General features: G+C 45.1%; 1 protein-coding gene across 6 annotated transcripts in view; it reads right to left on the reverse strand.

Moving 5' to 3' along the window:
- The window catches only part of ARMC9 (armadillo repeat containing 9), a 168,847-nt gene that overhangs the window by 67,735 nt on the left and 82,412 nt on the right, over positions 1-18,700 (reverse strand). For all 6 annotated transcript variants that reach the window (XM_058437383.1, XM_032753920.2, XM_032753916.2 and 3 more), the window contains 4 exons: positions 18,592-18,668; positions 14,980-15,054; positions 5,740-5,830; positions 933-988 (listed from right to left, as the gene is read on the reverse strand). In XM_058437383.1, coding sequence (XP_058293366.1) covers positions 933-988; positions 5,740-5,830; positions 14,980-15,054; positions 18,592-18,668 — 299 coding nt within the window. The remainder of the gene's footprint in view (positions 1-932; positions 989-5,739; positions 5,831-14,979; positions 15,055-18,591; positions 18,669-18,700) is intronic.

An 18,700-nucleotide genomic window follows, 5' to 3' on the forward strand; every position in this document is an offset into this window, starting at 1 on the left:
CACAGAGGCCATCTGCTGAGGAAGCATCTCCTAGCAGATCTTAGCACATCCTCTCTGGCAGGGGCTCTTAAATACCTCTTTCCCAACTGATGCCATCAGTGATCAAAAACCTGGCTTTTACACATTTTACAAACTGATAGGCCATGACTCCAAACAAAAAAACTCCTCTGACATCCACTTTTTCAGTGAATGCTCCCCCCAAAATAGATGAAAATGTTCCAGCATTCACTGCAGGAGTAACTGCTCCCTGCAAATGAAGGCAGGCAAATCAAGGATGACCAGAGGGGACAACAGGTCTTTTCTTCCTAGGTCTCTGAAGGAAAATCATGTAAAATCTTGTCATCTGAAAATCTGACTACAGTCCCCGAGTCACCATTCTTTACATCATTTCAGAGACTCACATACATTAACTTCTAAACCTTCATGCTCTAAAACACCAGGCAAGTAGATTTTTCACAGCTGAGGAAACACAAGTCAAAAGAATGCAAATAACAGAGAAAACTGGTCAGTTCCATTAGCTCTGAACTAAACCCAGGACCCCTCACGCCAGAGACTCTCGCCAGGCGCCTACACGCCCAGCACTCCCACCGGTGAGGAAGACAGGCCGAGGCTCGTGCCCCTTCAGAGCAAAAGCTCACACAGGAGAATGGTTATTGTTCAGCTTCCCATGAAACTCGAATGACATGCAATGCTGCGCCTCTGCTGTGAACCCAATGAGTGTGGGAGTCTTCAAACATGGCCACTGGGCTCTCCACGTGAGACCCCAAGTGAGACCCGAACCACCACCCAGCTGAGCTTTAGCCAACCCTCAGAATTGTGAGAAATAGTGTAGCAGGAATGAAAAATCTCCATTTCTGGACTAACTTGTCAAGGCAGGAAAGAGAATAGTTTGGTATGGGTTTTCTATGTGGTGTCAAGAACCTCCAACTTACTTCATCATCTTCATCTTCATCATCATCAGATTCAAGAATACCATCTGGTAGCTCTTCTATAAAGAAAAAAAGAATCAATGAATAATGGATAAACAGTGGGAGCCTTGGTCCACGGAATCTGTCAGCCTCTGCAGAGACATAAACACCTTAATGCGAATGAGGTTACATCAAAGTCATCGTGCTCCTAACCATCCTAATCACAACCATTTCAGTCACTGTCTGAGATCATCCTAAGCAATTTTAAATGGTAAAGCTCTCCATTTTTACCAGAACATGGTTACAGTAGCATGGGGAAAATTAAAAGCCAGCATATAATTTTAGGGGAATTTAGGGGAAGGAAAGTAAATATTTATTTCAAGGCATCATGCTAGATCCTGCCACACCCATTATTTCACTTAATCCTTACAAATATTTTGTTGACTATTATCCCCCATTTTACAGAGAGGCACAGAGAGGACAGAGACTTCTTGGTCTCACTTCTAGTAAGTGGCAGACAGCTGAGATTCAAGCCGAGCCTATCTCTAAACTCCATGATTTTTCCACGGGCGGTATGGGTGGTGGGCATGGCAGGTAGGGTTCCTGAAGGCTCTGTGGTTCATTGCTAGGTCTTCTTAAGAATTTACAAAAGAGCAGTAAGTTAGTAGCACAAAGGAGTTACAGAAAGAAAGAGCCCTGGCTTCCTCCTCTGTAGAATGGGGGTCGTACCAGCCACTTCTCAGGGTTGTCGGGAGGACCTCACAATACACCACAAGGGAAGCGCCTGGCCTAGGGCCAGGTACGAAGCAGGCACTGCAGAGGTGTTGGTACTTTCTCCTCCATGAGTCTTCCCTGATCCCCTTGCTCAGCAGCCATCTCTTCCTCCCCTGAACACGCTCAGCGTTTTATCTAGAACTCCTGACAGTTCATGCCACTTCTGGAAGATTGCTGCTTACTAATGAATGAATGCCTGCCGACTTGTCTCTCACCCACTGCACTGAACTGTGAGTCCCTGGGGACACAGCAGCTGACTTACTCCTCCCTCTATCCCTACTACATCTTTCTGATTATCATTTGTTTCTTGAACAAATGACATGAAGGTGAAGAAAGCCTGAAAGAAGAAAGGAAGTCAAACGGGAAGTAGGAGAAAAGAAGGAACCAAAGCCATACTTGAGGAGAGCACCCAGCTTGTAAAGTGGCAGGCAGGATGCACCCACATTTGATCAAACAACAAACCATCCCCAGGAGGGATGATGTAGAAACCCATGTTCTCAACCCAACGCTCATTCTAAAAGGAAGGACTCCACTGACTTCACTGGACCGAGGCCAGCGGGACACCAAAGTGTCCCCCGCTCACTGAGGCTTGCATGCCCCACGGGTTGCAGCATTGTTGTGGAATGCCATTTAGTCTAGAAAGCTACTGTGCAGGCATGAAGATGCGATGCCACTCTGCTTTCTGGCTGAAGTTTAATGACTAACTTCCCCATCCACCAACAGCATACACCATTCCACCTTCAGGAAGTGCTGCTGTACTCATCAGTTATAAACTGCTCATTTTCGAATACAGAAATGCCTTTTTTAAGACTCTTGGCTATTTTGTAAGGCCACAGACAGCCCAGCCACACTTCTCCTTCTCTGCCTCCCCCTGCCTAGCTCCCCTTCTCCTGACCCCATGACCTCATGGCCTGCTGGCTCAGACTTATCCCACCACCCAGAATAATCCTGTCCTGAGAAGTGAAGTGCCTTGTAGACCTCAGCTCCTCTCTGGGATGACTGTCTCCCATCCTGTTCCCTGAGTTGGTGCACACTCCACGAGGTGCCCGCACTCTGATAACTAACGCACGTGGGGCTAGAATGGCCAGTATCATTCCTTTCCCGGGGGCTCTGCCTTGCTCCTGCCCAGTGATCTGGCTGGTGCCTCTGTTGTCTCTCTGGTGCTGGTTCCCCTCACTGAGGGCTGGCATTGTGGTACAGGCCCAAGCCAGGGGACAAATCTCCCTGCTGTTGCTGTTGGCAGCTCACTAGGCATTGTCAATGTCACCAGCTGGAATTTTCCTTTAGGCTTTGCAGAATAGTCCTTCCCCACCTGTGCGGTTAGGTTGCTAAAATATACTTGAATTTTAATACTTGAAGACCTTAAAATTTTACTGGAAAAATTGTGCTAGAAGACTGTGATTGGACTTGGACGTGTGAAAACTGAAAACCCACAGAGATGTTTTCAAGTTTATTGAAATAGAACAAGGAAACCAATAATCTCAATAAAGATGGTGGCAACGCCATTTCACACATCTTAAGAACTGGTACACTAGCAACAATCTGTACTCTGCTATTAATTTCCACTTGAGGATGAAGACAGGATGGGGGCTCTCCTCCTGGGTTTCACTTTGATTTGATGCTAGTGATGGGTGTCCTGAGGTACTTGTATGTCTGGTCTTCCATCTGAATGTTCAATCACTATCAAATTTTGTTTCAAAGTGGCGGGCTCCTGCCGCTGTCCTATGGATACAGAATAACTTAGGTGCTTGAGATAGAAAGATAAACACTTTAGGCCCTCTTTATTTAAACAATAACTTACTGAACTAAGTAGGTATTTCCCAAGCCTTCCAGAACGCCCAGGGTTAGAAAGTTTAGCTCTGCCCAAGACAATTTCTTCCAGAGACATCCCTTACAAAAGTGTAAATTGTCCCCTTATCCCACTCTAGCAGGCTGGTCCAAGGGCCAGGCTTATAAAAGAGAAAAAGATGTTTCTTGGGCCAGAGAGTAAAGGGGGCCTGCATCCTGCTTCTTGGCTGCCAGGAAGGAGGGAAGACAAGGAGACAGATGTAGCTCAGTGGACTAAAACACACAGGTGGCCTTGAAGAAGATTCTCAGCCTGAATGCAGAGAACTCCTGGCCTGGGAGGGCTGGGCACAGCTGAGGACTATGGTGCGGATGTGCAACAATCCTCCGCCCCCACACTGTGGCCTACCCAGAGAAGGCGGGAGAGCAACCTCAGGCAGCACTGAGGTTCAGGTCTTATTTTTATTTTTTTCAATATGCCAGAATGAGGGTTGAGAATCAGAAATGAAGTTACTGCAGAAAATAAAGTTCTAATTTTTGCCCACCTGAATTTGGGATGAATTATAGCTGTTCCATACAACCGAAAGAACAGATATTCAATGCAAATGGGCACCCAGCCTAAAAAGGACAAAGGTTTCAAAGCTCCCTGGCTGCTCTCCTCAGCTGCCTCCTTTTGATCGGGAGCCCCTTGGACACCCTTGTTCCTGCGACCCAGGCAGTGAGGCTCTGCCCTTGGCTGCACATGGGACCCCCAATGGGAGCTTGAAATCCCCTCCCTGAGAGGTTCTGATTTAATTTGTGTGGGGTACAGTCTTAAAGATTTAAACATCTCCCCAGGTGACCGCCCTGTACAGCCAGACTGTGAACCCCGAGCTAGAAGAAAGGCCACCTGGGGGCTTCTGGCCTTGGCTGAGCAGCTCTCTTGAGACTCGCTCTTCACTTCCTGCTCGTGTGCAGAAGGGATTCATGCATGTGACTTGCAGGGATGGGGACTGCTGGGTGTCAGGGAAGGGCATGGAGAGAGACTCGGTGACAAACCTGGCCCCGGATTACAGCAGTGCTTGGTACCTCTGGCAGGTGAATGATGTCAGGAGTCCACAGAAAGAGCTGAAGAGCTTTCCCTACCACCTCTGCCCCATCCCGGGCTTCCTGGCCTTCCTCTCTCCTGCTTACTACGGGATGTGGGTTGTTATGGTAATGGAGGAGGCTGGATAGAAAGAGGACCACATTGCCTCCTTCCACACTGCAGTTGGCAACATCAGTTTTTCCAGAGTGAATGAATAAAAGTGGGAAAATGATGAAGTTTCCTACAGTGGCATTTGCTTTCATTATCTGACCCCAGGACCCTGGGGAAGCCACCTTAATAGTGGGGCAGGATTTAGGAGGGGAAAGGGAGAGGCCACATAAAGAGAACTTACAAGGTTAGGGGAGGGTTTCTGTAATTGCTTTTAAGTTCTTTTTGTTGACTATATGCCTAGAGTACGATAAGAGATTGTTAATCTTTGGACAATCTGGCCTTGACTACCTGGCGGAACTTTTTTTTTTTGAGACAGAGTTTCGCTCTGTTGCCCAGGCTGGAGTGCAATGGTGCGATCTCGGCTCACTGCAACCTCCGCCTCCCAGGTTCAAGTGATTCTCCTGCCTCAGCCTCCTGAGTAGCTGGGATTATAGGCATGCGCCACCACGCCCAGCTAATTTTGTATTTTTAGTAGAGACGGGGTTTCACCATGTTGGTAAGGCTGGTCTCGAACTCCTGGCCTCAGATGATCCACCCACCTTGGCCTCTCAAAGTGCTCGGATTACAGGTGTGAGCCACCGTGCTCAGCCTACCTGGCTGAACTTTTGTCTATGGGTTCACTTGGGTCTCCCCACCTCCCTAAAGGCCTCTTTTTTTTTTTTTTGAGATGGAGTCTCGCTCTGTCACCCAGGCTGGAGTGCAGTGGTGCAATCTCGGCTCACTGCAACTTCTACCTCGTGGGTTCAAGCGATTCTCCTGTCTCAGCCTCCTGAGTAGCTGGGACTACAGGCCAAGCCACCACACCTGGCTAATTTTTGTATTTTTAGTACAGGCAGGGTTTCACCATATTGGCCAGACTGGTCTCGAACTCCTGACCTCGTGATCCACCCACCTCAGCCTCCCAAAGTGCCAGGATTACAAGCACAAGCCACCATGCCCGGCTTCCTAAACGTCTCTTGAATGAAACGCCATGTGTCTTTCTGGCAAATGTGAACAATTCAAAAGATAGATCAAAGATGCTTGCATCAAACTGACCGGAATTTAGCTGCTTGATGATGAATTCTATCTGGCGGATCATTTCGGCATTGCCTTCTTTGATGAAGCAGCGTAGGATGTCTTCCATTCCCTAGAAGTATTGGCGAAAGTAACAGTTAACATTTCAGTGTTTGGGGGGAAACTACTTTTCAATGAGGTCATCTCATCTAATCCAAAAAATAATATTTTGGGGAGAGGAAGAGGATACCTTGGGTGGGGGATGGAGAAGAGGAGACAGATACGTTTATGAGATAGACACAAAAATTCAGCTCTCCCAGCAGGGCAGGGCCAAGGCAGTCATTGGTTGGTAACTATCTCTTTGGCAAGACAAACCTGGCCAGGTGTCCAACTGGTCCCACAAGGGCAGAAAGAAAAATCCTTGGCTTATACTAAACATTCATTTTGTCCTTTTTAGAATTCATAGTGAAATAATTTTCTTCTTATTGATTCTCTGGCTGAATTATAACACATTCAGCAAAAAAAAAAAAAATTGTAAAATTTTACTGCACAATATTGCCTTAAGTTTTGGCAATATGTTGGTCTGGGAGCTGGCTTTTTTTTTCCTGTGTTTTCCCTAAATTTATAAACTGTCTTCTGGATTTTGGGGTCAAGTATGATCATTGAGAAGTGAAACCATATGCTTAGAGAAGTAAATGAACAAATAGAACCTCTCTTTAAACAGATTTCATTCTTTTTGTATTAAAAGAATTATAAAGTCACTACACTATACATTGTTTATTATAATACCCTGACACCAGAATTTTCAATATTGGGTAAAAGAATTCCAGGGAAAAGTAGGGATAAGATATTGACTTAAGCACATTGTCTAATTCCCCTCCCTCCTCTTCCCTGGCAGGATTTGAATGAATCCGTACAGCTTGAGCTGATGAGGACTCTAAGCACTGTGAGGGGAAAGTGCTTCTAATAATGACCTCAAAACAGAGGAAGTGGAGTCCAGAAGTACTGCCAGAGAAACGGATCTAGTGGCATGTAAGCCCCTGATCAAACTGTGCCTGAACATTTTCCCGGACTTTTCAGTTACATGAGCCAATAAGTTCCCTTTTTATGTAGGCCAGTTTGGAATCAATAGCTCTAACTGAATTAAAGAAATGCCAAGTGCAGCTTTGAACATGCTGAGTTCTTATCATCCAAAACAGAGCACTACCTTCTAGAAACGTTAAATCAGTATTGTAATTGCAATTAGCTCCCCCATGAATTTAATGTGTGACCTCACTCAAATCACTCAACTTCATCTAGCCTGTTTCTTCAACTATAAATACGAGGATAACAATTTGAGTTGACTTGAAATTTTTAAAAGACAAAGTATATAACTGGGTGTTGGTATGCAGATACACACATTCATCAAGATGCACTAAACTCCCCAATGTAAGGCCTGTGCTTTTCACTGTTTGTAAATTATACCTGAAGAAATAGCCTCTAGTCCAATGGCTGGCACAGAGTGGATGCTTGATAAATGGTCAAGATTGTGCTTGCTGTGTCCAGTAGGGGTTCGTGGCTCAGGAGAGAGATCTGGTAGCTGAAGCCAAGGGGAGAAACAAGGTTCCCCAGTGACGGCAGTGAGAGAAGAGCAGAGGGTTAGGATAGAACCTTAGGGAACAGTAACACTGAGCTGGAAGGCAGAGACGGGTAAGCTCACAGAGGAGGAGGTGACAGTCTGGAAGGGAGGAAGAACTCTGGAAAGTTGTCCATGAGTTGAGGGACCAGCAGTGCCCAGGCTCCTGTGGGACCAGTTGGACACCTGGCCAGGCTTGTCGTACCAGAGAGACAGTTACCAACCAATGACTGCCTTGGCCCTGCACTGCTGGGAGAGCTGAATTTTATATCTATCTCACAAATGTGTCTCTCCTCTCTTCTCCCCACTCAATGTAAGGGCCACAGGAAGGAGAAAGTTATCAAGCAAAAGCAGTGTGATAAGCCCCTTTTAAAAATTTTTACTTATTTATTTTTTGAGATGGAGTCTTGCTCTATCACCCAGGCTGGAGTGCAGTGGCACGATCTCGGATCACTGCAACCTCCAACTCCAAGGCTCAAGTGACTCTCCTACCTTAGCCTCCCAAGAAGCTGGGACTACAGGCATGTGCCACCATGCCTGGCTAATTTTTGTATTTTTTGTAGAGATGGGGTTTCACCATATCGCCCAGGCTGGTCTTGAACTCCTGGGCTCAAGTAGTCTTCCTACCTTAGCCTCCCAAAGTGGTGGGATTACAGGTGTGAGTTGTGTGCCCAGCCAAAATATCATGTATTTTTTAAAAATCCACATACATTAGATAATATTTAATCTAAATTATAGAAAGAAGTCATAAAACAACCACATCTTATCCTGAAAGTAGTAACTTGTCATTTCAGATAGTTTAGGTCAAGTAACAACGCCCAGGTAGACAGAAGGATAATAAAAGGTCCTAGTGAATAATCCAGATGCATAAAAATGGGAACACAAGCAGTGTGCAAAAAGTAAATAAGGAACTCCTGCTCCTTCCAGCTAGCTATCATTAAAGACTACCATAAAGATAATCATAGAGAAGCCTGTATTTGTATATACAGTGTTTAAGAAAACAATTTGTCACGTGCAGGTGTCTGACTAGGTGAAAGTCCCAAGTCTGGAGGGATACCGTGGCACAGGTGCAGAGGGCTCTGGAGTCACACCACGGTGCGTAGCCCCTCACCGGCCGTGTGGCCCTGGGCAGAGGATTTCACCTTTCAGCCTTGAGGTTGTCAGCAGCAAAATGGGCACAACTGCAGTCACTCCTTCAGGGGAACTTTGAGGGATTAAATGAGAGAAAGCATCTCTTCCAGAGCCTGACAACACGCACTGAACACTACACAGAACAACTAACTTTGAACTCACTTCTCCTTTTACTCAACGACTGAACTCTCTAGCACATTCTATCGTTCCAGCTTCACAGTCTAATCCTCTATCACTAAAGGTCTTCAAGGGAAATTTTCCCCTGAGAAATTCAAATATCTATTTCAGGTAGATATAAATATTTTCCTCTAGTTATGAAAGTGACACAATTTCTGTATAGAAAACTTGCAAACAACATAAAAGAAAGAATAAAAATTACTCACAGGCCCCCCACCCAGAGATAACTGGGAACATTTTGAAGTATTTCCTTCCTTTTATGTGCATTGTTTTACGTAACTCAGAACATACTGATAATATGTTGCTTCTTATTTAACTTTATGATCATTTTCATGTTCAATACAAATCTTATAAATTACATTTTCATAGCTATAATAATAATAATAGCAGCTAACATCACTCAATGCTTACTGCGTGCTAGGCACTATTCTAAATACATTATGAGCTCCTTTAATGCTTACAATCCTATGAGTTTGGTACTGCAATAATCCTCATCTTACAGCTGGAAAAACGATCACACTGAGAGCTTCACTTGTCACTAGCCAACTAGGAAGTGGCGGAACATGATTCAAAGCCAGCCTCAGGCTCAGGAGTAGCCACTCCCAACTACTTTACCTTCCAGCCTCTGTTCTTAGTCACTCCCTCATGTTAGGTCTTGTCATTGTTTCCGTCTTCCGCTATGATCAATAAAGCTCGAGTGAACATTCTGATACATACATCTTTGCTCATGTCTTGTGTGGAGCTTCAGAAGTAGAATTATGGGGCCAAGAATATGAAAAATTCTACACTAATTTTGAAAGGCCCATACTTAGGCCAGGCATGGTGACTCATGTCTGTAATCTCAGCACTTTGGGAGGCTAAGGCAGGAGAATGGCTTGAGCCCAGGAGTTCAAGACCAGCCTGGTGACATAGTGAGACCCCGTCGAAAGGAAGGAAGGAAAAGCAAAGCAAAGCAAAGCCCGTACCTAGTGAGCATCATGGAATACAGTGACTAGACTGACCAACTGTAGTGGACAACTGTGACACCTGTGGCTGAAGAATGCCTTATAACCAGGTTCTCTACACTGTTAATTTCCCAAGGCAACAGACAGATACTCACATTCCAAGCCTCCCTTGCAGCTAGGGTGCAGGCACATCACCTAGATTCTGCCAAGCAAATGACTTTGATTCAGAAGTGGGCAATGTGGAGGATCAGGCGCGTGGGGAATACACATCATTCTGTTGGGTGGGGAGCAGCAGCACCTAGCCCTCTGGAGAGAGCGGAGGCAGTTTCTGGCATCATGGGCCTGTGCTGTGGGCCGCAGGGTCACTGGAGCAGAGCAGCCCCATGGTGTGCTTGGGCATTCCTCTGGACTGAGTGGCTTCTAAGCCAGCTCCCTGGCCCTCCCAGATTCTGGGAGCGTTTATAACCCGCAGAGCCTCTGATCGGCTCCAGCCCTGGGCAGGATGTTTGTTGGGGTCCCCAGGGCAGAGGCCCATGGCTGACTATAACTCCAGCCCTAGTCGCAGGAGGCCCGTGGAGTGGGTATTAGGGCAGCTCCACTTAACTGATCTCTTCTCCAGCCCCAGGCCTTGGCAGGCTCTTAAAGTTCAAATGGGCCTCAGGGGATTCATTTATTTTGTTCTCCTTTTTCCCTTTAGGTATTCTTGTAAGACTACTATAATAGCATTTGGTACTAATGTTAATTTTTATGTATATTGTGTCATTTTCCATGAGCACATACATTCTTATAATGAGATATTCTGCTTTTATCTCTCATTATACAGTAAAATAAAATTTTCCATACTGCTTCATACTGCTTTTCCTAATTATCATCTTCAATAGATATTAATATTTTGAGAAAAGAATCACAATTTCATTAGCAATTCCTGTATTACTAGATATTTATGTTGCTTCCAGCTTTTCACTCACAAAAATGTTGAAATGAGCATTGCCATGCATAGAGCTCTTCTTCTGTGCATCAACAACCAGAAGAAAATGAATGAGTCAAAAAGATAGATCCTTAGTGATTTTTCATGTAACTGCCAAACTGCTTTCCAGAAGGACTGTGCTGACACACGTACAAATACCAGCAGGCACCGGGCGCGGTGGCTCACGCCTGTAATCCCAGCACTTTGGGCGGCTGAGGCGGTTGGATCACCTGAGGTCAGAAGTTTGAGACCAGCCTGGCCAACATGGTGAAACCCTGTCTCTACTAAAAATACAAACATCAGCCGGGCATGGTGGTGGGCACCTGTAATCCCAGCTACTCTGGAGGCTGAGGCAGGAGAATTGCTTGAACTCGGGAGGCGGAGGTTGCAGAAAGCCGAGATCGCACCACTGCACTCCAGCCTGGGTGACAGAGCGAGACTCTGTCTCAAAAAAATAAACAAATAAAAACCAAATGCCAGCAGGGCTGAGGACATCAATTTTGCCTCCACTTCCCTAGCACCGTGCATGATCAGATGCCAAGGTGGAGGGATTATGGGAAACGTTTTCCTTGTTGTCTTATTTCCTTCATTATTCAGCATTTCTAGCCTCCCTGTCAGCTAGGGTGCAGGCATACAACCTAGACTCTGCCAAGCAAATGCACCCATGTGAGACCTACATGCAAAGAGAATATAATGGCTTTATTAATCTAAAAACTTCCTCAAGGATAAACGTGAAAGGAGGGAAATCTCAGGGTTTTAGAAAAATCTTATTGTGGGCATGATCATCCCTTAGAGGTCACTCTTACAAATAATTAAGTAGGCAACTGCCTAGGTGATGTGTTCTCAAGCTAAATTCCTCCCTGGCTTATATCTTTAATCTCTGTTAAATGCCAGAGGGAAGCTTATTCTACTTACATCTTCTTTTTTTTTTTGAGACGGAGTCTCTCTGTTGCCCAGGGTGGAGTCCAGTGGCATGATCTCGGCTCACTACAACCTCCGTCTCCTGGGTTCAAGCGATTCTCCTGCCTCAGCCTCCTGAGTAGCTGGGATTATCGGCGCCCACCACCACACCTGGCTAATTATTGTATTTTTAGTAGCGACAGGGTTTCTCCATGTTGGCCAGGCTGGTCTCGAACTCCTGACCTCAGGTGATCCGCTCACCTCAGCCTCCCAAAGTGCTAGGATTACAGGCATGAGCCACTGTGCCCCGTCATCTACTTACATCTTTATGTAAGTAATCCACATTTCCTTTTCAAAGGCCAAAACTCACAGCCTATCTAGAAACCTATATAGAAGCCATTAAGGAAAATATTAACAGATTTGGCTATCATTAAAGCTAATGGTTGACCAAGACCACCATAATTTTTTTTTTTTTTTTTTTTTTTTGAGACAGAGTCTTGCTCTGTCACCCAGGCTGGAGTGCAATGGCATGATTTTGGCTCACTGCAACCTCTGCCTCCTGGGTTCAAGTAATTTTCCTGCCTCAGCCTCCTGAGTAGCTGGAATTACAGGCACATGCTACCACATGCGGCTAATTTTTGTATTTTTAGTAGAGATGGGGTTTCACCAAGTTGGCCAGGCTGGTCTCAAACTCCTGACCTTGTGATCTGCCCACCTCGGCTTCCAAAAGTGCTGAGATTACAGGCATGAGCCACTGCTTCTGGCTAACAACCATAATTTATAAAGACAAACCAAAATTGAGAAAATATTTGTAATATTTTTCAAAAGAATAATAGCCCCTCACTTCTCTTGTGCTTTTTTCTTTGACCCACAGTTACTTAGGAGTGTGTGGCAGCCAGCCCCAAGGTGGCCCCAGTGATTCCACCTCCTGGTAGTCACACCCGTGTTCCATCTCCTCCACACTGTACTAGGGTGGGTCTGTGTAACCAAGAGAATAAATGCCATGGTATCTCATTTCTGAGAGTAGGTTTTTCTAAAAGACACTGGGGCTTCTGTCTTGCTTACTTTCTCTCTCAAATCATTCATTCTAGGGGAAGCCAACTGCCATGTCAAGAGAAGCCTTATGGAGAGGCCCAAGGGGGAAGAAAATGAGGTCCCCAGTCAATAGCCAGAAGAAAACTGAGGCCTCCTGCTGACAGCCAGGTGAGTGAGCTTGGAAGCAGAGGCTGAAGTCTCAACTATAAACTGAGCAACTCTTAGTTAGGACTACTCCGCTATCTGCTCTTGAATGTTTGTCCCACAGAAACAGTCATTGGTAGCTTAGTGATAGGGATATGTTCCGAGAAATGTGTTGTGAGATGATGTCATTATTGTATAAATATCAGAGTAAGTGACAAACCTAGATGGTGTAGCCTACTACACACCTAGGCTATATGGCATAGCCAATAAGATCCTAGGGTACCAACCTGTTCAGCACGTGACTGTGTTGAATACTGTAGGGAACTGTAACAAGGTTGTATTTGTGTATCTAAGCATCTCTAAACATAGGTAAGGTACAGTAAAAATAGGGTATTATAATCTTATTGGACCATTATCACATATGCAGTCTTTTGTTGACTGAAATGTCGTTACATGGTACATGACTGTAATTTAAAAATTCAAGGGCCAGGCTCAGCGGCTCATGCATGTAATCCCTGCATGGAGGCCAAGATGGGAGGATCACATCAGCCTAGTAGTTTGAGACCAGCCTGGGCAACATGGCAAGACCCTGTCTCTCAAAAAAAAATTAGCTAGGTGTGATGACGCACACCTATAGTGCCAGCTACTGGATAAGCTGAGGCAGGAGGATGGCTTCAGCCTAGGAAATGGAGGCTGCAGTGTGCACTATGATCAGGCCACTGCACTCCAGCCTGGGCAAAAGAGCAAGACCCTGTCTCAAAAACTAAAACAAAAGTTGGCTGGGACGGTGGCTCACATCTGTAATCTCAGCACTTTGGGAGGCTGAGGCAGGTGGATCACTTGAGGTTAGGAGCTTGAGACCAGGCTGGCCAAGATGGTGAAACCCCATCTCTACTAAAAATACAAAAACCAGCTGGGTGTGGTGGTGCACACCTGTAGTCCCAGCTACTTGGGAGGCTGAGACAGGAGAATCGCTTGAACCCAGGAGGCAGAGGTTGCAGTGAGTTGAGATCATGCCACTGTACTCCAGTCTGGGTGACAGAGCCAGACTCTGTCTCAAAAACAAAAACAAAAAACTTGTTTAAGCCACTAAGCTTTGGGGTAAATTGTTATGCAGTAATAGATAACTAATACCAGTGTGCTGTTTATTTTCCAAACATTTAGGGGTTTCCAAGACACCTTACTGTTACGTTTCTATTTTTCACCATGTCTTCATTATTTATCCAATCATTTTTCCGCCCCATTTGCTCACATTCCTCTCCTTCTGGAACTCCTATCGCGTATCTGTCAGACCTGATGTTGTCACATAGGTCTCGGAAGCTGTCCCTCTCTTCCGTCTTTTTTCTCCCTGCTCTGGGATCTCTAAGGGCAGTCCTGCTCTCACAACCTGCAACTGTGACTCTTCCTCACATGGCCCCTGTCCTCAGCTTCACTCCCGCCCCCTCCATCCCTTTGCCCTGGTGTCTTTCCTCGATGCCGCATTTCACACTTTGATTGAATGTTACCTCCATTTTCTCTTCAGCCTACATGTTTTTTCCTCTTCTTTGCCTTGGTTGACAATCCCTTTCTTTCAACTAAATGACCATAACGCAGAATTTAAGCAAGTTTATTTTCCCCTGTTCTCTAGTGAAATTTAAAAGCAGTAGGCAATTAACGTCCATTGTTTAGTGTGATCACATAGAATGGTTCTTAAATAAGTTTAGTCTCTGGTGTAACTGTTGATGTAATTTTAAATGATCATTGAGAAGATTTAGCAATTCTTCTAAGTAAGCACAACCAATTAGAGAATGTTTTGTTGGTCTCAATGAGAATTTTGCCTGTGTTTTGAAGGTGGAAGTATATTTAATCCTTTCGCCACAGCATTTAATACACTGTTAACCTGGTTTCACATGGTAGAAAGAAAAAGGACAAAACTCTAGTTGTTTTGCTGATTAGATCTAGAAACATTTGTCCTTTCAAAATAATATACTAATCACCTGAGGTTTGTTTTTTACTTCACATACAGGCGTTAACGTACACATTAAATACTGAGTTTACTATTTACCAACCAAACCAAGTCCTAGACAGTTTTATAATCTTTTCCATTTGGTTGCCATCAAAGTGTCTATAACTTTGCAAAAGTCAGCCTGCTGGGAACTTTCTAACGCTTTAATTTTTAACCATTTAGGAGTTAGGGATCCCCTTGAAGATCTGATAAAAGCTACAGACTCTCTCCCCAGGAAATGGCAAATATACACTTTGCATACAATTTCAAGGAGTTTGTAACGGATGTGAGCCTTTCTATGGAGCCCAATCAAGGAGGTCTTGCTCTAAAAGCTCTGAACTGGCACTGAAGGAAGCTCACATGTTTCTCAGGCACGCTTTCTTACCATTGCTCTTGCTTCCTCACGAATGGATGGAACAGAAAGGATGCTGTACAGAGCTCCATTCACATATGGCTGTATCTTTAAGGGGAGGAAAAAAAACAGTTATTTGCAAGTTTTCAAATACTGCACAACTCTGTATCAAACACCACACCTCAGAACAATCTGGCAAATGGGGAGAGTGGGTGTTCCCGTCCTCGCAGCTCTCCTGGGCTCCAGGATGTATGTTTCCAAGTGACAGACATCTCCATCTGCATGCCCAGGTGACAGCTACCACTGAGTCTAAAACCAAATTCGTCACTCCTTCCCAAAGCTTACTCCTGCTGCATTTCATTGCTTCATTAAAGTTACCTTTAACTTCCTGATCACTCAGGCTAGAAACTCTGGAGTCATCGCTGATTTTTTTGTTGTTGTTGTTCAGTCTCCAATGCTTAGTCTTCAAGCCTCTTCAGTAGGAACCCCTCTTTTCCATATCCACTGCTACTGCCCTTGTTCAGACATCATCGTCCATGACCCAGGCTACATCAAATCTCCAAACCAGTCTCTCTACCCTCAATATTCACCCTTTAATGTAACCATCGATCACTACCAACATTCTACAGCGTGGGCCAAATCATCCCTCTCTCTATCTCAGAAACCTTCCATAGAGCCCAGCTGGAAAGGTGGAACTCCTTGGTGTGGCACACAGGATCTTCAAGGGGTGGCCTCTATCTCGTGCCCTCTGCTTCTTCCTCCCTGTCACCATAAAGTGTCCATACTACCTAAGAGATGCCCCCCACCAGGCTGTTCCATGTCTCAGCCAGGTTCTGGCAGTTCACCTTGCCAGGAATGGTCTTCACACATACAATGAACCTTGAAAACTAAGCCCAGACATGTCTCCTGGGAAGGCTCTCCTGAACCCACCCCCGCCCTACTGCCCCCAGACAGGGCACTCACTTCCGCTTCTTGTATATCCCTCCACTACAGCACTGGAGGCAGTATCCTTTTAAATTCACACTATGTCCCCTCTATTATGAGCTTTTTGAAGACCGGACCCATGTTTTACTTGCACACACGGGATATGGAGCATGGCAGGTGCTGATAAGCAAGTTCCCTTTTCAGCAGGCTGTACACTGTGCCCGCCACAGCAATGGAGGAGGGCTCATTTCCCACCGCCCTCCTTTGGCACTGGACTTCATTAGCACTTTCAATGCTTGCCAAGCTGATGGGTAAAAAAAGGCATCCTACGGTTGTTTTTATTTTCAGTTCCCGATTGAACTAGCATGACTCAACATCTTTTCATGTTTCTGGGGCAGCACAATTCTGTGAACTATCTAGTCATATCCTTTATCCTTTTTTTCAATTGGATTGCTTGACTTTTACTTACCAATTTATACCAGCTCTTCATCTATTAGGAATGCAACTTTTCCTGGGGGTTTCATTCATCTTTTGACTTTGATTATGGCATCTTTTTCCAATCAAAAAATGTAATGTTCATATAGTCAGTTATGTGCATCTTTTTCTTTATTTCGGTTTTGTCTTTCAAGATCGTGACTACTACAGTGTAGCAAACACATTACTTGGCTCTAAAGTATATATGTGTATATATATATATGTCGTTTTTCAAGCTCATTTTCTTTTTCTTACTTTTTTTTTTTTTTTGAGACAGAGTCTTGCTCTGTCATCCATGCTGGAGTGCAATGGCACAATCTCAGCTCACTACAACCTCCACCTCCCAGGTTCAAGTGATTCTCATGCCTCAGCCTCCTGAGTAGCTAGGATTATAGGCACATGCCACCATGCCTGGCTAATTTTTGTATTTTCAGTAGAGATGGGGTTTCACCATGTTGGCCAGGCTGGTCTTGAACTCCTGACTTCAAGTGATCCTCCCGCCTTGGTCTCCCAAAATTGCTGGGATTACAGGCGTAAGCCACCGCGCCCGGCCTATCCAGCTCATTTTCAAAGCCAATGCATTGGTAACAGTAATGATATGATGAATCCTTTGGTCTATTAAGTTTTCAGAGCAGACATATTGGTTCCAGTACTTGAAACCAACCTTTATTATGAGATGGAAGAATATGTTTCCCACTGGTTTCACCTGCCTGAGTTGAATAAAGTGAGGAACAGAGTTCATTCAGGCCTAGAAGTAGTTAAGAGCTCACTAGTTTTAAAATATAAAATGAATGTCACAAAGACACCAAACATCCACTTGCTCAAGAAGTCACCCCAATCAGTGGATAGGGCTGGTGTAAAATGTGAATGGAATGACCAGAATGGGAGCTGTCTGCTTGAAATGGAAATAGACGGGCCAGGCGTGGTGACTCACACTTGTAATCCCAGCATTTTGGGAGGCCGAGGTGGGTGAATCACAAGGTCAGGAGTTCAAGACCAGCCTGGCCAACATGGTGAAACACCGTCTCTACTAAAAATACAAAAAATTAGCCAGACGTGGTGGCGGGCACCTGTAATCCCACCTACTTGGGAGGCTGAGGCAGGAGAATTGCTTGAACCCAGGAGGTGGAGGTTGCAGTGAGCTGAGATCACACCACTGCACTCCAGCCTGGATGACAGAGTGAGACTCTGTCTCAAAAAAAAAAAAAAAAAAAGAAAAAAGAAATGGGAACAGGCGTGTGGAAACCAAGTGGTACTCAATCGTATCCTGCTCAGACATACCCCTGGGCCTCATCTGTCTAAAGTGGTCAGATTTTTGTTGAAGTTTTGCCATGGTTTCTGCAATGGCGTTTGTAGAAGGCAAGTGAGAGAATAATCATATTTGATTATTTGTTTTTGTTAATTTGTTTACCCATACATACCTCTACTTATTTAAAAAGTGCTTGAGGCCCATAGGTTAAAAACTTAGAAAATAACACCAGGTGTTTGGGGGACGCTGGTGAGAGCAAACGCTAGTATAGCCATTCTGGAGGACAATTTGGCAGGACTCAGTGACCTGAAACTGATGTATGCTGGCAGCCAGTAGTGATGAGTGTCTACACATTCCTGGAAGCTCTGGCACAGGCTCCCGTGGGGCAGGTGCGGCCATGCCCACTGAGGACTGCTGTGGCAACAGAGAGTGGATGGCACTCAAAGTGTACAGGCTGGATAAGTAAAATGGCAGGGGCACAAACAAGGGGCTATTTTGCAGTAGTGACACTTAATGAACTAGACGTATGTAAAGCAACATAGAAAGGTCCTAAAAACACAAGGGAAAAGCCATAAACAGAATGAGAGCTAGAGGGTAATCTATTTCTGTAAATTCAGTACACACATACACAGTATCATATCTCTTTTAAGGCTCCATCCACATCCACAGAGAGACATTGAACATACCAAGGGAGTGGCATGTGGGGGAGGAATGTTGGGGGCTAGATGATGAGAAAAAGCAATGCTGGAGGGGCCCGGCACAGGCCAGTGGGCCAAGCAGACAGGGATGGAAAGAACAACATCCTGCTTCTGACTTCCAAAATTCTAAAAATTATAAAAGATTTCCGGCTGCTTATGAAAATCCCGGGAGGATGGAGAACATGTACAGTTTTCAAATACAGCAACCATCCTGGGCCAGCTGTGTGCCTGTGGGGTCACAGGCATTGGGTCCCCAGTGCAGCCTCCCCGAGCCCAGGGCCAGCAGTGCTGAATGAGTACCTCATGGTTTTCATGGCCAAGAAGATCCGAAAGGACTTTGAGCACGAGGCCTGCCACCTTGGCACACATGTTCTTCCCTATGGGAAACAAATCAAAGCTAAACATGACA

Source organism: Hylobates moloch, unplaced genomic scaffold, assembly GCF_009828535.3.
Source record: "Hylobates moloch isolate HMO894 unplaced genomic scaffold, HMol_V3 SCAFFOLD_1, whole genome shotgun sequence".
NCBI lineage: Eukaryota > Metazoa > Chordata > Mammalia > Primates > Hylobatidae > Hylobates > Hylobates moloch.